Raw genomic sequence first — 20,382 nt, forward strand, 5'->3', positions numbered from 1 at the left:
GCTTCTGGAAATTTTTTTAACTCTAGAGGAATGGTGATGCTGACTTTAAACTACAGCTGTTTTTCAGCTGCACAGGTTTGGTAAGCTTCATTCCATAAACAGTAATCAGGTACTCAGTTTGTCAAAACAAACTTTATTCCCATGAGCTCTTATCCCAACATTAGGAAGTTTTCAGGGAGCTGAACACTCAACAGCTGACAAAGGTGTACAGCCTAAGCAGTTGTGATACTGATGCATTACTGCTTCGTTCAACCTGAAAAGGTAACCTAAAAATGCACGTCTGCTTCAGCCTGTAAGTCCAGTTCTAAAAATCCTGCTTCACTTGAAGCCTCAACTTTTGTATTAAAAATTCCAACTGTCAGCTTTAAAAAATGAAAGCAAAGACAAATCTAAGAAATAGATTGAAGTATTCCACTGGTGTGGATTCAGTCTTTACCTTTCCATGACTATTACAAATGCATATAAATATACCATATGTTATGGTGGACAAGTTTGAAAAGAAGTCTAACACCCCTGAAAGCCCTCCCTTTGTACCTGAATTGTTTAAAATACTGACTATGCACAGTGTTACTGCCTCTAGTGCAGCAGTCAAGCAAGGTAATGTGTTGCAACAGTCACTGAAGATTCTTCAGCCATGCACTGCTGCTATCTCTTTTTCTCATGGGTGTTCAAAGTGAAACGATTGCAAACCCTTCTTCATGTGTAACAAGAACCAGAATTGCAGAAACCACTCTTCACAAGGATGTTAAAGCAATGCAGTGGAACAGCCAATTTAAGTGAACTCCAGCTGCACAGTAGGTATTGATATGACCTGTCATCTGTGCCCAAAGCCTTTTCTTCCTTCCAGGGTATGAAATGTAAGTTTCAACAGCTCAGTTTTATAGGCTACAACTGTGCTAGCTTGTATTTCCAATGAAAGGGACCTAATCTCCAGCAGGAAGAAACTCCTTATTTCTTTAGGACTGCCATAGCTCAGATGATCTGGGTAGGCAAAGAGCTCTGCCAAGCATAGAGGGTAGCTTGCCTACGTGCTCCACAAGGGTGAGATACCAAGTTAGTTGTTGTAAGCACCCAGTCACCATCGTTCTGTGCAGTTCCATGCATGATTTCTGAACTGTGCTGCTTTGAGACCTAACTGTCAGGTCTTTTTTCAGGATAAACAGCACCCACTTCATACAAAGTAAAGCCTGCTTCTATAAAGACCATCCTACTTCAGAGTCAAAGTCGCATCTAGAAATAGGTATTACTATATCATTATGGACAACATTGACCAACTGGCCTTGGGCTGCATGTTTAATCAAATGAGGTGAACAAGCAGACCTGCCCTTCAGGCCTGAAGGTGATAAGAGCTGTCCCGTCACATGAGCTTTTTCCACTCAGCTGAAAAGATACAGCAAGTGGCACATGTGGCAATATGCCAGCCTAAGAGACCACGAGGTCAGTCATCTTAAAGAACTCAGTGCTGGCTTTTTGTGCCTCTTCAGCTTCCTGTCCTTCAAGTAGATGGACTTGTCTGGGTTGAGGTGGCGCAACTAGGAGTCAGCACAGGGTTACAGCTTCAAGCAGTCTCCTTTTTTACAAGTGCTTAACCCACTGATATTTAGTGTGCCCCAGCCCTTCTCTAGAGTCTTAAAAACTGTAACATAATGTCACCACCCTTGTTAAGAAGCTGCTTGTATCCTTTAAAGCCAGTTACTTCAAGTTTTATCTATCTATCTCTAGCATAGGCACGTCTCAGCTTTAGCTCATATGAGTACAAATGTGTGTGTGGGGGGGGTGGGAGTGGACACATCCTGCTTGCACAAGCCCAAGTCATAAGCCAACTGCATTAGCCTTGGAAAGTCACAGAGCAGAAAGGTGCCACAGAGAAGGACACAGGTCTAGCTGAGGGTTAGATACAAGTCATACTCAGCAAGGCTAGACAAGACTAGAGTCACAGATGCTTGCCAGCAACAACTGAAAAACTTAAAACCACAGCATAGATTCTAAAACAGTGCTTTGTTTTAAATGAATCAGGGCTTATCATTGCATGTTACATTAAACCCAACAGGTCAACGTAGTGAAGTCTTTTGAACACTGTTCCAGGTGGGGAAGACCTTTATGACATGAATGTACCTAGTGCAGTATCTGGGGGAGGGAGATAGTTCTGCAAGTCCAACTCAGGAAACATATATGCAGCATGTCTCTAGAAGTCGCTTGAATTTAAAATGTTACAAATTCTAAACTGGAGCTGAGTTCCTTAAAATAAGGTCACTGGTTTGGCTCGATTCAGACCCTGATGTGGCCTACAGGTTTTTGTTTGTTTTAAAAGGTTGCTCTCTATTTACTAGAAGGTATCAGTAAGACTCTATCTGGTCCATCATGAGTTTCCGGCTGTACTCGTAGGCAAGGAACAATGCCCCATTGGCCAGGAATGCACGGATCATTGTTGGCTTTAGTCCAGAATACAAGGCAAATACACCTGGAAATGAAATCAGACCTGGTTAGTAAAACTTGAGTGTTAAAATACTGATCAGCAACCACCTCTGCTTTCACTTTTGAAGGGTAGTAAAGTAATGCTTCTGCTTAGCGGGACACACGGAGCTGAACTCATCGATGTAGCAGCTAACTGTTCAGGATTGTAGAGTATTTCAGGCTATTGATACGGAAGTTAGTTATAGAGTTATAACGTGAGTTTAGCCATTGAACTTTAGGTGAGCATGTCAGAAGCACGATCTCTGGCACGACAGGGTCATTCAGAAGGCTACCTTGGTCAGAGGATACAGAGAGGTCAGCAGCCACACCAGAACTAGGAGGGGACAGAAAGGAAGGCAGGACTACTGTGGAGCTGCAAAGTTAGACTTCTGCTCTCATGATGAACATCTTCCTTAGTAACAGGGACAGGATTCATATCTCCTGCTATTAAAATTCTTGTACTAACCTCAGTAGTGTCTAGTACAGGCCTTTTCCAGATATGAGACATTAGGTGACTGCTCAGAATTGCCAGTCTAGATCAGATTTATCAGATATCCCTCAGTCAGTCATGTATTAATTTATAAGGGGAAAAAATGCTCTACTGAACTTGAATGAACTCCATTTACCTGTGACCATCCGTAAGCATGACATGAAGAAGGAACCATTTATTTTTCTGCTTGTAAGGCTTCCAAAAATTTTTGCTAGCTTTATGTGAAATGTCTCTTGAACTGAAAGCTACAGTAGAATGCAGTAGGTCTCATTTTCTAGTTGCTAGAATATAATCAGCATCAAAATTTATCTTAGAATCATTTATCGTCTATCTCTAACACACTATCAATAGACTAGACTTATTCACTAATTTTCACTACTGGAGAGGATAGGTTTGAATCTGCAGGCCTACAGATTCAATTGATATCCAGCACACTCACCTTCATTTTTAACAATGCTTGCAAATGTCCTCATAAAACCTATCTGTTTTCCAGTCATTGAAAGAACCTGAATTCTGGATTTGACACAGTCTACAGGATACACAGCAATCCACAAGCAGCTGCCTCCAATACCTCCACTTAGCAGCAAAGGAATGGGACCTAAGGTTAAGAAATAAGCTTTTATACACAACAGAAAACATTTACTAACATAAACAGCACTGTATTTCTTCTACAGAAGTATAAAAGAGAATGTAGAGTATCCCGCTTATGGCAAAAGAGCAGCTTCCCCCCCGCCCCCCCCAAAAAAAAAACACAAAACAACCTTGAAGTTAGTTTAAGCCAAAGGTTGTAAGGAGTGCCTTTTAGCTTACAGGTTGTGTTAAGTGTAACTCAATTTAATTAATATAGTCACGACAGAGTTTTAACTCCACCCCGCCTTTCAGTCATAATCACTTTCCAGGGCTCATTGTGAAAAGTCATGTCACAATTTCACTGTACCGAACAAATCTCTGTAGGTGATCAGTGTCACTGTTCCACAGTCAGTTATTTTTCGCAATGCAACCTCATTTTGCGTTTCAGATTGGATGGTTATAAACGTTTTGCAGAAACAGAGACCAGAAAGCATGCAGTTGACTCCCAGCAAGACAAAGTGTTATTGTTAAATCTTTCAAAAGGACACTAGCAATCTTTATTCTGGCATCTCCTGATTTTTGTATCTAAGTTTAGATCTTAGTGTTCTCTTACTATCATTATAGTGACATTTAATGGTCAGACAAGCTGCAACTTTATATAAAGACCAGCATACGTTTATGCACTCTTCAGGAGAATACAGCTAACGACTTCCAAATCACTCTAAAGATAAACAACTAGTGAAATAAAGTAGTTCAGTGTTTAGTGTTACTGTAGTGTCAGATATTGAAGTCATTTCTTAATATTACTGTTAGCTCAGTATATTTACTCTCCATTTACAAAGGCCTCTTCAATGATTCTTTACCACACATACATGATAGAGATGTGCATTTAGTAGATCTCCAGTTTTCTTAGCTTTACATGCATTTGACATCTGCATCATTACATCTGCATCATTTACATCATTAGCGTATCTGCAGGCAAGCTATGCCACCCTCCCTGGTGTAGCCAGTAACAGCATGCGAGAATCCATTTGGAAAACAGAGAGCCATACCTAATTCATCTTTTGATCTCCCAGAGGCAAAGAACGTCCGGCTTAGTTCATACCCTCCAAAGAAGAAGAAATACCCTGGGACTTCCCGCAGCAAAGTGCTCAACAAGCCATGATAAAATCCAAGGGGACCATCCTTTTGAAGAACACCCTTCACTACTGACCAAGCTGTACTGATAGAGAGGTTGATGCAGTTAGTGATGTCCGATAGCTTAATAAATAGAAGGTTACAGAACAATAAATAATTGCAGCTAGCATTAACGGTTAGACCCACTGTATAGACAACAGGACTCATGTAGAGTTAGATCAAGATCCTGTCTGCAGCTTTTCCCTGGCACCCAGCTTAACTAGTGCCTGAAAGGATCTCCAGGCACGTGCTGTGACCTTCCCCTTCACAACTCTTCCCTGGTTTATAGCACAGTACAAACGTGACAATGCTGAGCCAATACAGAATTAAAACACGTATGCATAAAGAGCAACAGATTTCAGAGATACCTGACAGGGGTCTATACTTACTTGTGTCCTTGCATTATCTTTCCTGACAGCTGCATTTCATGCATGGTCTGCAGACGGCACTTCACCAGCTCTGTGGGGCAGAGGACAAGGGCGGCAAAGGCGGAGGCGAAGGAGCCTGCAGTAGCATTCTGCAGATCACTGCAAGAGAGAAGCTGCAGAGGGTATTTGGGCACTGGCCTTCAAGTCACACCGGAGCTATTGCACCAGCAATCTGCTTCCTGAACCTATACTCTATAAATATTATGAAGAAAAACTGAAGGACAGTCTTGGGGGAAGGAGAGTCTCTGGAACTACAGAGATGGAAAAAACTAGCTAATTTCATCTTCATATACAGCTGAAATAGATCCTTTCCTTTGACACCTAGGGAGATACGTGGCAGCCTTTACATTTTTTGCTGTATTTTAGTAATTGCAGCAGAATAGACAGAACCAAATCTTTCCCTCTTGGCTTTTATAAGAATTTCCTTAGACCTTTGTTTTACTGGGCAATTTTTGGGGACTAATCACTTTTCTAAGGATAATGTGGACAAGAATTGCCTTATGCAGATGTTACAATGTTCTCAAATCCACTGAAGTGGTATTAATACAAATTTTCAATATTTCTATTAATACAGATGCTAAAAGTCTGAAATCAAAGCATGCTGGACCGGTGTAATCTTTGCTGTGGATGAGCTAGCATGATTGCAACTACACGACTCAAATAATGCAGATAACCACAGAACATACCACGGAACAGGACAACACAGTAACCTGCATTAACTCACAGTATTACAAAGTAGGACTTACTCTGTAGTAATTGATTTTACAAATATTGCAAAGACTGGACTGATAAACTGCCAGGACTTGAAGGCTGGTACTCCAAGATTATACTGCTTATGATACGCTTAAAACCTGCTGCTACAGACCTTGGTGTCTTGGACAGGAGCTGCGTGATAGCAGAGCACAAAAGTGGAGCTTCTCTCTCCTTTCAGAGCCTGGAGAGCCAGTACAGCAGAGACTGACCAAGCTGCTGCACAGAACCTCTTTCCATGCAAAGCAGAAATTGGCCGTGCGCTCCGCAGTTCTGAACAGCTGCAGTATCAGACAGGGATTACAGCTACAACTTTTCACCTCACAGAAGCATCATGAAAATAAAGTTAATGCTTGTGAAATGTTCAAGTATGGCAGTGACAAGAACTGTCAAAGAAGGAAGAAATCATTAATTGTCTGCAGAGCAGCAACTGAATAGTATACAGTAAATAAGAAATTACAACACCGATTACACAACCTTTCTATAGCACACAGCTTGGTACAATGGGGGACTGAGACGAAACCTGATAAAACTCAAGACAGAGCAAGGCAGAGGTAAAAATACAGTATGTGACTGTTCCATGCAGTCATTAAGCTATGGACTAGAGCAAGGCAATAAGATTACACACTGAAGAGTCAGGATAAGAAAAGATGGAAGAGGTGCCCTCTAACTACACGCTAAAAAGTACATAGAACCCGTTTCCTTTCGGAGGAGAAAAGCCTAGCGGCTATCAGACATGAAAAAAAGATAATGACACATGTACATAAAGGACTAAGGCATAATTAAGACCTTTCCTACTTTGCCTGTCTTGATGTTTTTAGTTCCACATGCAACAGTTCAACTAGATTTGCTGTCTAGATGTTGGTCTCTAATGCAGTGAACTTCACTGCAGAAGCACTAAGCCCTGAATCCTATGCAAGTTCCCTCTCAACATAAAATGCCTAATTCGGTATTTTTCTCAGTGGAAAAGTTTTGACCATCCCAACACAGGAGCAAAAATGTTCTATTTTTATGCTGCTGTTTCTATAAAATACATTTATCAGTTTCTAAACAGCAGGCACAATGAAGGTAACAGCTCTCTGCTTGTTGCACCTGGGGGACAGCCGCTGATTAGGGGGTTTCCCCTTCCTCTGCTGCACGCTACAAAGGCTTCCTGACTCCTCCAAACGAGACTAGGTGGTGATACAGACCATGGGTATTCAGGGCACCATTGTAGGCCATGTCAATACAACTCTCTCAGACATACCTCGTAAGATGACCCCCAGGATAATCCAGATGAAGAGAGTAGGGCTGAGGGAGAAGTCTTTCTGGTAAAATTAAACCCTCTAGTGTTTTGTCCCAGTACAGTCCTGCTTGGAGCTGCAGTCTTAATATTTACTTTTTGACCAACACTGTGTTAGGCAGCCAGGCCGGATTTGAAAAGCACCGGTATCTGACCAAGGAAAAGCAGGGTGAGGTACTTGTCAGAGGTACTTGCTACTGTTACATATTCAATTTACATTCCCATCTGTATCCTGCTCTGTAGACGTGGAATACACTGATGCACACTATTTGGAAGTTTCCTGGACTACCCCAACTACATAAGTCATAAACAGGCACATGGCATTTCTCAGTCAGTGGTTTTCAAGAAGTGATCCTAGGACCTCTGCAAGTCTGTGGGCTACTTCCACGGGATCCACAAGAGATAACTAAGAAAAGCATGCTGTCAGTAGGACTACATCCTACATTTTAGTGGGAGAAAAAATGCTCGGTCTGCTAAGTTAAGCAAGCTGAAAATTCCTGATCTATGATAGTAATAAAAAACGTGGTAACAATTCTGTCTCGACTGAGAGAAAATAATGGTGAAAAAAATGCAAATGAAGAGCAGTTAATATAACTTGCTTCTTCATCTCCTCATATTGCCTCATACAAAGCCTCTGTCCAGAACACATCTCTTAACACCCTGACAGGAGGTGTGTAGTATCACTTTTGGATACCTGTCTTTCTTACACTTCTGTAAGTGTTCTTGTTACCTCAGAGACGTAGAACGCAGAATCACGACTCCTCAGCCACTTCCATTTAGAGATGAGAATGACTGAAGCCAGAACAAAGCTACTAATAAAAAGCTGAATGTGGTTCAGCCTTGCATTGCTCTCAGAACAATGAGAAGAGTTTCAGAGAAAGGCAGCTGGGATGGCCGGAGGAATGAACAGCCTCTGGTTGCCCAGTGACTGGGTGGGCTGGGACCCTTCAGCCTAGGGAAAGGCTCAGGTGGGGAGGGGAGCACAGAGCAATTGATAGGTGTTTGCAAAATCCTGAGTGGCAGAGACAGCAGCTAGCTGTCTGAAAGCTCGCTCTCTTGTCCAGTTACAGAATTAACGGTTGTAACCTGCCGAACTCTTTGCCAAGAGGTACAGCAGATTCAAGGAATTTATAAGAAGTCAAAGAGCGACTGGACAAGTGCTTCAAAAGAGATCCGCTAAAGACACTGACTAAACAAATCATACCAGGATCAATGAATCCTCTGATCTAAGAATAACAGGCTGGCAGAGGAGTTGGAGGAAGTACCAGACGGATCCTCTCTTCTTTCTCGTCCCTAGGCATCCCCACTTATTGCCAGCGCTGTAGACACAGGCTGGGCTAAACGGAACTTCAGTCCAACACCATGGCCATTACGTAAAAGCCTTTGTAACAAAACAAAATAAGAAAACCAAAACAAAAAACCTCACAAGACAACATCAGAAAAAAGTCCTCTCCCTTCAGCACGTCTCCCATTACCTACCCTGCAAAGTCAGAACCTAGGGATAGAGGGAATACCAACTTTACAGGTGTTGCAATGCTCAGTTCCTTTGAGGAATATTTCAGTTCTTAAATATTCCAGTTAAGCTGTGACTACCTGAACCAGCTAGCTGCGGTGACAAGCAGACTGCTTTGTTGTAGTTAGGCACCATACCCTAGCACAAAAGTCAATACTCCAAAACATACTACATAACATATTGGCAGGGAGAGGCCTGGGGCACCTCAGATGCATCATGACAGTATTTGTAAATAACAGTTGCTTTTTTTTTTTTTTTTTTTAAATACAAAACAGATTTCTCTTACTAACCTGAGCTTTGTTTTCCTGTCTACTCCAACAATTTTCCTCACAATTTGCTGGCAAAATCCATAGCACATGAACAGAACAGAGTTCTCCGCGATGTTGGCTACAAGCGCTGGTGTGGTCCCTCTGTAGAGGCCTCGAAACCCCACTTGTTTGTGGGTCTTCACAAAGCAGTCAACAATTCCTTTATACATGTCAGGGAACGTCTGCATCTTCACCTTCGCTGTGTCAAAGGGCTGGCCAGTCACCACGCATGCAGCCCCACCTAAGCAAGCAGTGGAAGTTAAGAGGGTCACTGAAGATTATCATGAATGAAGGGCCTATATACAAAAAGCGCTATTATTTAATTTATGCAGTACGCAAAGATGGATGAATTCTCTCCAGAAAAAAACTACACTGATTTTAGTTCAATGGCATCTAATACATCAGCAGTGAATTTAGTCCCCTCGTAAGAAAAAAAAAAAAAAAATACATAAAAGCAGCAACAGCTTGATTCTCATTAGACATTTCTCTACTTTATTAAAAGTTAGTATTTTAATAATCAATTTACTTATACAAATAGGTACTTAAAAGGTATTGTCCTACAACTGAGTCACCTGTGATTATAAACTAAGCAGCATTTTGCCTTGCTCATTAATGTAGTGGTTCAGAAGTCTGATTTTACATGCCAACAACAATAAAACTGAACGATTTGTAACCAAGTGAGACAAAAATTCCTCTTAAAGATTAGTCCAGAACAAGAACGCTGCTGAGAGAGTGTTAAAACTAGTGACACATTATCAACTGATAACCAAAGATAAATCCTTCATTTCAAGACTCCAGATGACTCTTATTTACATTTATTCCCACATACTGTAAGAGACAGTCCATGAGAAGTTAAAAAAGGGCAAGAGGGCAACATTTCTCAACATGTTATCTTATCCAAACTGAACTGCAAGGTCAATACCCTAGAAACTTGTCAGATACTTTCCATTAATGTCTTTTATAACCACTTTACCCACACTAGTATTTTTCCATGAGATCCAAGTTAATCCAAGAGTCTGCAGAAAAGGCTGAAGATAATACAATTTCAGTAAGAAATACTAATGTACAGTGACAGCAACATACTGGGAACTGTGTCTAATAGCATGCAGAGAATGTACCTTGTATGGATTTCGTAGTTTCTGTTTTTTAAAAAGAGAGAAAAACTATCCTAAAACAGAAGTTGATCTTTTACCAAAGCACTTGGCACACATATACCTTAAAGGGGGTAAGATAACAAGGTGCTGTTTTTCACAGCTATGAAACTGAAACAATTATCTGTAAATCCAGATAATATAAAAAGACTGAAGTAAAAGAGATTGAATGTGTGAAGCCAATTAAGACTAGTTAATTTTCTTCTAAGGGAGAAGAAAAGTAAACAAGCTCTGGTTTAACTGGGGGCAATTCTCAGATTTTACTCTTTGCAAACGTGTTTGTGTTGCATCATTGTCGCTCCTCTGCGACGAGGTACTTAGGGCCTTCAGGAAGAAGTCAAGATCCTATCCTCCATAATACCTGATTCTCAACAGATAAGTCATTAAAAGCTCCAGAACAAACTCTGTGAGGAAGCAACACCTGAAGAACTCATCTCCTTGGCTATCCCTGCAGAGCAAGAAGCAGCTGGCTTAGATAGTAACAGCAATGTAAACCTCAGATGAAAAGCAGAGAAGGAGCTCTAAAAAGGCTCGGCCAATGCTATTTGCAGGGAGCTCAGGTAGATACACATCTACAGGACAAACATTAGGCTTGTGTGGGATGACAGACCTAGAACGACCGCATGTACTAAACTAACAGCCTTGGAAGAAGCCAAGGAGAAGAACCAGGAAAACAAGAAACGGCCTTGGGAATCCAAGCTGGAAAATTGGGATCTGATTGTGAACGGCTACTCGAAAGAGAAAGACCTCTCCTTACAGTGTCTCTGGGGGCAAAGCCCAGCAAAGAACAGCAAACAATTTTGTAAGCTTCAGGGTAAAGACTGAGAGTCCTGGTTAACATTTCATAAATATTATGGTGGGCGGGGAGAAGAGAGGGAGAAAATCTTTCAACCAGCAGTATAGCTTGTTAAAATAAGCAACCCCTGCCCCCCCCCCATCCTGCTCATTAAACAGAATTTAATGTTTAGATGAAGACAGTCCCTATTAATAAAAAGGGAACAGTGCGGGAAAAAAGGGAGTCCTGCTTAATTAAGAAGTGATTTGAGGTTGCTCAGATCCTAGGCCACAAACTATGACTCACAGGCAGCTAAATAACTTGCTGATTCTTGTTCAGAATTTATTTGCCCCCAAAAGAAAGGGCTCTAACTAATAAGACATTACCTACCAGCTAGTAAAAACTATCTGGCAAAGGAGGTTATGCATGTGGTGAGGAAATAGTCGTTTGGCTTGTTAAATACTGCTTCCAAAGGGGGCAGAGACCCACACCTACCAGCGAACATGAGCAACAGAGAGGAAGTTTGTGAAAAGAGTACGGAAAATAAACAAATACTAGAGGAACAGCAAAACTTTCTATTACAACAGGGGTAGCAAAGAACAAGAACGACGATTTAGGAATACCGAAGTCCTATTGAAAGAGATTTGAATTCCTTTATACTATCTGAAGAACGAACTACACCAGAGGAGAAAACTCTGTAACTTACGATTCCTCTAATCTCTACCGCCAAAAAAGAGACAAACGTCAAGAAGCACATGCATTGGTTGCATGACTGTGTGCACGGAAGAATACCACAGAGAAATGACTTTCTAGGCTAAGGCTAATTTCCAGCCCTCGTAGCAGCCAAGAGGAGACACTCCAGGCTTCGATTCAGAAAGACACCTTGGGAGACAGGGTGCTCCATGGCCCTGGCTGTTAACAGCATCTTTCCTGAGTTGAATTATTGGAAAGGAAAGCAATCACTCTTCCCACTTAAGCACCTGGGAACACCAGCAAAAAACCTGCACAGATATTAAGTTGCTACTTTTGAAACAGGGCAGATAAAATTGCTATTCTTTACCCAAAGGACCTAAAAAAAGAAATGGGAAAGAAAGAACAGACTAACAGAAATAGATTTTTCTCAGGCAATGAAGGAATAACAGCAGAAACACTTCTCTTTCCTAGCAGGGAAAGAGAGTGCTGTCAAGTTAATGAACACAAAGCAAGTATTCACTGGGGAAGACATAGTGGATGACCAAATGCTTTATGAAGATGCTACGCTGGATTAATGTAAGCTGTCACCCCTTGTCTCCTTACTGCACTAAGGTAACTGCATTCTGACAACCAACCTCCAATAACTACCCTTGAATTGCATGAGCTTAACACTGTTGATGTGGTCATATCCATGGCAGTAATACTGTCATAAAAAGACTGTCTGTAATAATCATTGTATAAGTAAGAAAAACCCATTAAACTGTTTAAACTGATTACAACAGCACATTAGATAAATCTTTCCTTCCACCTTTTCTCTGTAAGACATCACATTATCCGTTCTATCCCAACATTTCGTCTGTTCCAGACATCATGTAAGCTTCTTTGGGATACTAGCATCTCTCTGTGGCTAAGCCTGTTCTCAGGACAAAAGCTTTTGTAGTACTGCTATAGTTGTATTCCCCACTCCCTCCCCAAAATGAAACCTCTAACATCAAGAGACGCCTTTCCGCAGTAAGGTTAAGAACCACGTCATCCCTCAGCCACAGACATTATCAATACAGTAATGTCAGTGACACAGTGCAACTTTTAACACACTTGGACCAGTTGTGACAACTGCAACAAAACTTTTATCACACAGACCAGGCCTAAGTGGAAGTTAGTTAAGTGAAACGATGAACGCTAGTCATACCATTAAGTTTCTCAGCTTTTAAAGATTTACATTTGAATATCGTCTGAGCCAACAGCCCTCCAGATAGCCTCCTGCCTGTTTCAATTAGAGGGAGTTCCTGCACCAGAAGCATTATCTCAGTCACTCATTCACTGAATGAGTTTATTGCAAAGCTCTGTTTGTGACCGATATTCAAAAATTCATGTAAGCATGAAAACCTAACACTGATACTTAAATCTACTCCTGGAAAATTATTAGTCTAAAATAAAGGTTACACACGTCCTTTTTGGCAAGGGTTTCACTAAGGAGCAGTGACAGTGATGCATTGACAACACTGGCTGAAGTCAGCTGCTTCACCTTTATATCCTTCTTAAAAAGGAAGATGATTCCTTGGCGGGGCGGAGGAATTGCTTTTACACTTGTCAAAATCGTCCTCAGAAGTTTTGTGCAATTAAGATCTCTCCATCCTTACCTGCAGCTCCTGCTGTGAGGTCAATAGCAGCCTGAAGAGCAGAGTTCATCCTCATGCTTCACCCTTCTTTATTTGTTACTACAGAGTGAAAAGGCTCCAGTTTCCTGGCAGGTGTTGAGATATTTGTTCCCTGAGGGAAAAGAAAGAGTAAACTTATACACTATTTACAACAATACCTCTGACAGGCAGAAGCATCATATGGATACTTTCCCTTCCATTCAGCTTCATTTAAAGCATGACAGAAAATCCTTGTCCCAAAGACTAACCTGAGATGTAGCATACCTCCACTTGGTTCCCTGACTGCTACATACCTTTGCCACATTAGGCAAACCCCTGGGATACCACACTGCCTAGCTTCAGATTATTTGGGCTCTCCAGCTTCCAGTCTCCCTGGATTTCTCAAATGAAAGCAAAGAGCACCTCCAGGGAACAACGCTGTTCACCTTTCTACTGATTATAGGAGCGTTGTCTCCATCACGTGTCTAAGGCTAGCTGGTAAGAATATTTTCCCCTCTGTCTCAGCTCCTCCCCCTCCAGCAAAACAGGGTTTTGCTCTCCTCATAGTGAGCAACAGCTAAGCATGATCACACAGGTTAGAGGCACTTTAGGTATTTCTATGCTACTCTCAGAAGATATGAGTAGAAAAGGAATGGATATGAACATCTAGCATTGTGTCTAGCTGTCACGTTCACAGTGCAAGTCCCCCACAGAACAGCATATTACAAAGTAAAATAGGAATTACACCTCATCTCTCAGGAAGGCAGCCGGAAAGCAAACACCTAACACTTCCAAATAAAACATTCAAATGAATTCAGTTTTCAACTTTGCAGCAAGGTAATTGCTTGGGCAACCAGGTTAAAACAAGCTAGCTTATTTAGGATAAGACCACCGAGCCAAAGAGCTCCAGGTGTTTCAGAACTGGGTCACCGAGTTGGATACTTGGCTGGCAGTGCCGCCAAACAAGCTGCATGGGTCTTCAAAACAAAACAAGCACATACATGAACCAGCCCCTCATTAAGTATTAAGCTTGTCTTCAAGTAGATTAAATCAGTAAAAGTAATGTTATTTATTCTTCTACCTACTGTAGCACTGCTTTTGAAGCCCGTTGTCTCCGGAAACACGCTTCAGAGTAAGATGAATACTTAGCGTATCTTCCAGTAGCTCACGCTGAAAGAGCACAGAAACTCTGTTCATAGGTTGGTCTGAACCACATAATTCTGAGAGCGTTTATACCACAAACAAACCTTTGCTTACAAGCAAGGCTTTCCGAACGGCTGTTTCTAAACAGGCTTAATATTCTTGAAGATTAAAAACAAACAAACAAATACTGTCACTCAGTTACTTCAGGTGTCAGATCATGCAACACAATCATCTTGAGCAGAACTGAAACATAATGGGTTAAAAAAATAATAGAAAAAATCACTACTGTTGTAATAAAAGACAGTAATGCATGCTATTTCTGAATTGTGGTTAAAACGTGAACTGTGTCACTGTGGAAAGCACAGCCAGCGAGGTGTTAGTTCAAAGCAGATGCTCCAGGACTAAGCTACACCTGGCTAATGAACACAGTCGTGTTTTCACAGCACTAAGGAATTTTTCCTCTCGTTTAGAGGCAGAGCAGCAGGACGGCTCAGGCATGCAGCCCTTGGCCGAGGGCGCCACCACAGAGCGGCAACGGCCTGCCGTCGGCAACGTGCGCGCCGCCTGCACCGTGCCGAACACTCATCCGCTCGCGCCAGTCCCCAAAGGCAGCACGTGCCAGACCTCCGCACGGCCCCTCGCCGAAAGCTCTGGCAGCACAAGGAGCAGCAAAGATGCTTACAAAAACCACGAAAGCTTTAAGAGCCGAGTAAGTTTGGTCGCCCAATCCACGAGTACGCCTCCGCTTTCAGAAGACGCGCGACACGGCGAATGCCGCACCGGCACGACACACGCACACACCTCCCCCTCCGTCTCCCCTGTCCGTAATAACGCTAACGGCTCTGAGAGCTGCCTGTAGCTCCAGCGAGGCAACAACCGCTGCGGGGACTCCTAGAGCAAACCCACCGCCCGAATCGCGGAGACGAGCGGTGAAGACAGCGGGCCGCGCAGCTGCGCGGAGCCCTTCAGCCGCAGCCCTGGACGCCTTCGCCAAGCGCCCGGCGAAGGAAGCCGCGGTAAAGGCTGCGGAGGCAGCGCTGCCCCGACGGCACCCCAGGGTGACCCGGGCAGGCGCGGCGGGTGCCACCGCTACCACGCGCCGGTGGCCGAAGCTGGTCAGGCTGCCAGCTCCGGCCCCGGGGCGAAGGCGAAGAGCAGGCGAGGGCAGGCTGGACGGCGGCCGCCGTAACGCGGCTTTCCTGAAGTACCTGTTCGGCCAAAAAAAAAAAAGGAAGAAGAAAAGAGAGGCGGTGAGAGCAGGTATGAGCTGGGCAATGAAGTTGCGAGGAGCGGCGCGGCGCAGGCCCGCGCCTGCCACGGCGGCAGGAGGAGGAGGAGGAGGAGGAAGAGCGTGCCACACGAGGAAATGGCCGAGCGCAGCGCCGGGGGTCGCTGCCGCCGCCGCCCGGGCCAGCCGCTGCCCGTTATGGCGGTAACGCGCCCCCGGCGGGGGGAAGGGAGGGGGGGGCGGAAGGCCACGCGTGACCCCAAACCGGCGCCGGCCCAGGCCTCCCTCCCGGCCGCCCGCCCTGCTCGGGCTGCGGGCCGCCCCCGCCATCACGCGGCCGCCACTCACCGCAGGGCCGCCGCGGCCCTGTAAGGCGGGCGGGGGAAGCAGGCGCCCGCCGGGCCGGGCCGGGCGGAGACGGGAGGCGGCGGAGGGGCGGTTCCGGGCGGGGATGGCCGAGTGGGTGGGTGGCCGGACGGAGCCGCGGTCTCCCCCCCGCCCCCGTCCCCGCCCGCCGAAAACGGGCCGCCGCCGCCGCGGTGCTCGGGGTGCGCCGCGGGCCTCGGCACGGGGCCGAAGGCGGCGGTGAGAGGCGCCCCGCGGGCCGCGGGCCGCCGCGCCCGGGGCTGGCGTGGCGCGGGAGCGGGCGGAGGTGCCCGCGCGCCCGAGCCGGCTGCTCCCGGGGTCGAGCTGCACAGACAACTACCGCGGCCTCGGTCTCTTTTTCTCTTTGTTTTTTCTTCTTTCTTTTTCCTTTCTTTTCCTTTTTTCTTTTTCCTTCCTTTTTGTCTTTCTTTTCCCTTTCTTTTTGTCTTTCTTTTTGTCTTTCTTTTTCCTTTCTTTTTGTCTTTTTTTCTTTTCTTTTTGTCTTTCTTTTTCTTTTCTTTTTGTCTTTCTTTTTCTTTTCTTTTTTCTTTTTCCTTTCTTTTTTCTTCTTTTTCCTTTCTTTTTCCTCTCTTTTTCTTCTTTTTCCTCTCTTTTTCTTCTTTTTCCTCTCTTTTTCTTCTTTTTCCTCTCTTTTTTCTTTTTCCTCTCTTTTTTCCTCTCTTTTTTCTTTTTCCTCTCTTTTTTCTTTTTCCTCTCTTTTTTCTTTTTCCTCTCTTTCTTTTTCCTCTCTTTTTTCTTTTTCCTCTCTTTTTTCTTTTTCCTCTCTTTTTTTCTTTTTCCTTCCTTTTTGTCTTTCTTTTCCCTTTCTTTTTGTCTTTCTTTTTGTCTTTCTTTTTCTTTTCTTTTTGTCTTTCTTTTTCTTTTCTTTTTTCTTTTTCCTTTCTTTTTTCTTCTTTTTCCTTTCTTTTTCCTCTCTTTTTCTTCTTTTTCCTCTCTTTTTCTTCTTTTTCCTCTCTTTTTCTTCTTTTTCCTCTCTTTTTTCCTCTCTTTTTTCTTTTTCCTCTCTTTTTTCTTTTTCCTCTCTTTTTTTTCCCTCTTTTTTTTCCCTCTCTTTTTTTTCCTCTCTTTTTTCTTTTTCCTCTCTTTTTTTCTTTTCCCTCTCTTTTTTCTTTTTCCTCTCTTTTTTCTTTTTCCTCTCTTTTTTTCTTTTTCCTCTCTTTTTTTCTTTTTCCTCTCTTTTTTCTTTTTCCTCTTTTTTTTCCTCTCTTTTTTCTTTTTCCTCTCTTTCTTTTTCCTCTCTTTTTTCTTTTTCCTCTCTTTTTTCTTTTTCCTTCCTTTTTGTCTTTCTTTTCCCTTTCTTTTTGTCTTTCTTTTTGTCTTTCTTTTTGTCTTTCTTTTTCTTTTCTTTTTGTCTTTCTTTTTCTTTTCTTTTTTCTTTTTCCTTTCTTTTTTCTTCTTTTTCCTTTCTTTTTCCTCTCTTTTTCTTCTTTTTCCTCTCTTTTTCTTCTTTTTCCTCTCTTTTTTCTTTTTCCTCTCTTTTTTCCTCTCTTTTTTCTTTTTCCTCTCTTTTTTCTTTTTCCTCTTTTTTTTCCCTCTCTTTTTTCTTTTCCCTCTCTTTTTTTCTTTTTCCTCTCTTTTTTCTTTTTCCTCTCTTTTTTCTTTTTCCTCTCTTTTTTCTTTTTCCTCTCTTTTTTCCCTCTCTTTTTTCTTTTCCCTCTCTTTTTTTCTTTTCCCTCTCTTTTTTTCTTTTTCCTCTCTTTTTTCTTTTTCCTCTCTTTTTTCTTTTTCCTCTCTTTTTTCTTTTTCCTCTCTTTTTTCTTTTTCCTCTCTTTTTTCTTTTTCCTCTCTTTTTTCTTTTTCCTCTCTTTTTTCTTTTTCCTCTCTTTCTTTTTCCTCTTTTTTTTCTTTTTCCTCTCTTTTTTCTTTTTCCTCTCTTTTTTCCTCTCTTTTTTCTTTTTCCTCTCTTTCTTTTTCCTCTTTTTTTTCTTTTTCCTCTCTTTTTTCTTTTTCCTCTCTTTTTTTCCTCTCTTTTTTCTTTTTCCTCTCTTTTTTCTTTTTCCTCTCTTTTTTCTTTTTCCTCTCTTTTTTCTTTTTCCTCTCTTTTTTCTTTTTCCTCTCTTTTTTCTTTTTCCTCTCTTTTTTCTTTTTCCTCTCTTTTTTCTTTTTCCTCTCTTTTTTCTTTTTCCTCTCTTTCTTTTTCCTCTTTTTTTTCTTTTTCCTCTCTTTTTTCTTTTTCCTCTCTTTTTTCCTCTCTTTTTTCTTTTTCCTCTCTTTCTTTTTCCTCTTTTTTTTCTTTTTCCTCTCTTTTTTCTTTTTCCTCTCTTTTTTCCTCTCTTTTTTCTTTTTCCTCTCTTTTTTCTTTTTCCTCTCTTTTTTCTTTTTCCTCTTTTTTTTCCCTCTCTTTTTTCTTTTTCCTCTCTTTTTTTCTTTTTCCTCTCTTTTTTCTTTTTCCTCTCTTTTTTCTTTTTCCTCTCTTTTTTCTTTTTCCTCTCTTTTTTCTTTTTCCTCTCTTTTTTCTTTTTCCTCTTTTTTCTTTTTCCTCTCTTTTTTTCTTTTTCCTCTCTTTTTTTCTTTTTCCTCTCTTTTTTCTTTTTCCTCTTTTTTCTTTTTCCTCTTTTTTCTTTTTCCTCTCTTTTTTCTTTTTCCTCTCTTTTTTCTTTTTCCTCTCTTCTTTCTTTTTCCTCTCTTCTTTCTTTTTCCTCTCTTCTTTCTTTTTCCTCTCTTCTTTCTTTTTCCTCTCTTCTTTCTTTTTCCTCTCTTCTTTCTTTTTCCTCTCTTCTTTCTTTTTCCTCTCTTTTTTTCTTTTTCCTCTCTTTTTTCTTTTTCCTCTCTTTTTTCTTTTTCCTCTCTTTTTTCTTTTTCCTCTCTTTTTTCTTTTTCCTCTCTTTTTTTCTTTTTCCTCTCTTTTTTTCTTTTTCCTCTCTTTTTTCTTTTTCCTCTCTTTTTTCTTTTTCCTCTCTTTTTTCTTTTTCCTCTCTTTTTTCTTTTTCCTCTCTTTCTTTTTCCTCTCTTTCTTTTTCCTCTCTTTTTTCTTTTTCCTCTCTTTTTTCTTTTTCCTCTCTTTTTTCTTTTTCCTCTCTTTTTTCTTTTTCCTCTCTTTTTTCTTTTTCCTCTCTTTTTTCTTTTTCCTCTCTTTTTTCTTTTTCCTCTCTTTTTTCTTTTTCCTCTCTTTTTTCTTTTTCCTCTCTTTTTTCTTTTTCCTCTCTTTTTTCTTTTTCCTCTCTTTTTTCTTTTTCCTCTCTTTTTTCTTTCCTCTCTTTTTTCTTTTTCCTCTCTTTTTTCTTTTTCCTCTCTTTTTTCTTTTTCCTCTCTTTTTTCTTTTTTCCTCTCTTTTTTCTTTTTTCCTCTCTTTTTTCTTTTTTCCTCTCTTTTTTCTTTTTTCCTCTCTTTTTTTCTTTTTTCCTCTCTTTTTTCTTTTTTCCTCTCTTTTTTTCTTTTTTCCTCTCTTATCTTTTCTGTTTTTTCCTTCTCTCTCCCTTCTCATCTTTCTCCCTTCTCCTCTCTTTCTTTCTTCTTCTTGAGCAGCATTTAGTTAGGAATTGCGTACCTCGAAATAACAGCAGCACCGCCGTGCCCAAGGCAGGCCTCCATCCGGCAGTGAGAATGGGAGCAGAGCGAGGTTTTTGCCTCATAATAGTTTGCGGTATTTGACACTTCCAAACAGTACGGGAGGAGGGAAATTAACCTGTGGCTGATTTTTTTACTATATGCCTGAATAATGCTTCCATCGAACAATGACTTTTCCTGCTTTCCTAAAATAAATAAATAAATAAATAAATCCTGTCAAATTTCACATATCTCTTAGAGGACTAAGCTGTGCTGGTTTGGAGCTCCCTTATGTCTCCAGAATAAACATACAACGGTCTAAAGCTTTATACCTGAAGATAAAAAGGTATATCTGACATCCGTGGTACTGACAAAAATAAAAGGGGGGTTCTTGTGCCTTCTCAGTGGGGTTAAAATAGACTAGTTATTGGGGAGATGCAAAGTAAGAGGTGTTCCTGTTCTGAAGTCTGCCAAAAACTCTAGCTTTACCTGCACCTAAAACATGCTGACGTGATACAGGACATGGACGGACGACCGTAAGCTATTTACTGCAGTTTAGCAAGTGACTTCTGATCAGCTGAGTCAACGCACACAATTTTGTGCTCCTAGCTTTTTGGGAGTATGGAGTGGAGCATAGCAAAGAGGGGTATCACTTCACTCAGCTGAAACTGTGCGAAACTCCATACATTGATTTTGTCCCTTTGATTGGGAGTTAATCGAAACACTTCTGGACCCTTCAGAAGCAACCTCCCTGTTGAAATCACTCTAGGATTCCACAAGCTGTGGAAAGGTAAATTAGCAGTAGCTACAGCATGTATCAATGATCAGTAACGCTCAAAGTACTCAGAGTACTCAAGTACTCTGCAAGAACAGGTCGTGTTTCTGGGAACTGCCCTATGCCTGCAGTCCCT

General features: G+C 41.8%; 2 protein-coding genes across 6 annotated transcripts in view; one reads left to right on the top strand and one right to left on the bottom strand.

Annotated features, from left to right (window-relative positions):
* Positions 1 to 107: 107 nt before the first annotated feature.
* Positions 108 to 16,107, bottom strand: SLC25A15 (solute carrier family 25 member 15). Of its 5 annotated transcripts, none has more exons than XM_068929958.1 (9): positions 15,947 to 16,087; positions 15,277 to 15,578; positions 14,313 to 14,397; positions 13,231 to 13,360; positions 8,954 to 9,212; positions 5,080 to 5,217; positions 4,567 to 4,736; positions 3,384 to 3,542; positions 108 to 2,461 (listed from the first exon to the last, which is right to left on the bottom strand). In XM_068929958.1, exons 4-9 carry the CDS (start codon positions 13,283 to 13,285, stop codon positions 2,337 to 2,339), a joined length of 906 nt encoding a protein of 301 aa, XP_068786059.1. In that variant the 5' UTR covers positions 13,286 to 13,360; positions 14,313 to 14,397; positions 15,277 to 15,578; positions 15,947 to 16,087; the 3' UTR covers positions 108 to 2,336. The 5 variants fall into 5 exon arrangements, with proteins under 5 accessions (XP_068786059.1, XP_068786061.1, XP_068786058.1 ...); XM_068929960.1 differs by lacking the exon at positions 15,947 to 16,087 and adding an exon at positions 14,485 to 14,613; XM_068929957.1 differs by lacking the exon at positions 15,277 to 15,578 and having other exon boundaries at positions 15,947 to 16,107.
* Positions 15,605 to 20,382, top strand: part of MRPS31 (mitochondrial ribosomal protein S31) — a 26,853-nt gene continuing 22,075 nt past the window's right edge. The window contains exon 1 of the mRNA XM_068929954.1: positions 15,605 to 15,630. The gene's annotated coding sequence lies outside the window, so the exon portion shown is untranslated. The remainder of the gene's footprint in view (positions 15,631 to 20,382) is intronic.

The sequence above is a fragment of the Struthio camelus genome, chromosome 1 (genome assembly GCF_040807025.1).
Source record: "Struthio camelus isolate bStrCam1 chromosome 1, bStrCam1.hap1, whole genome shotgun sequence".
Taxonomy (NCBI): domain Eukaryota; kingdom Metazoa; phylum Chordata; class Aves; order Struthioniformes; family Struthionidae; genus Struthio; species Struthio camelus.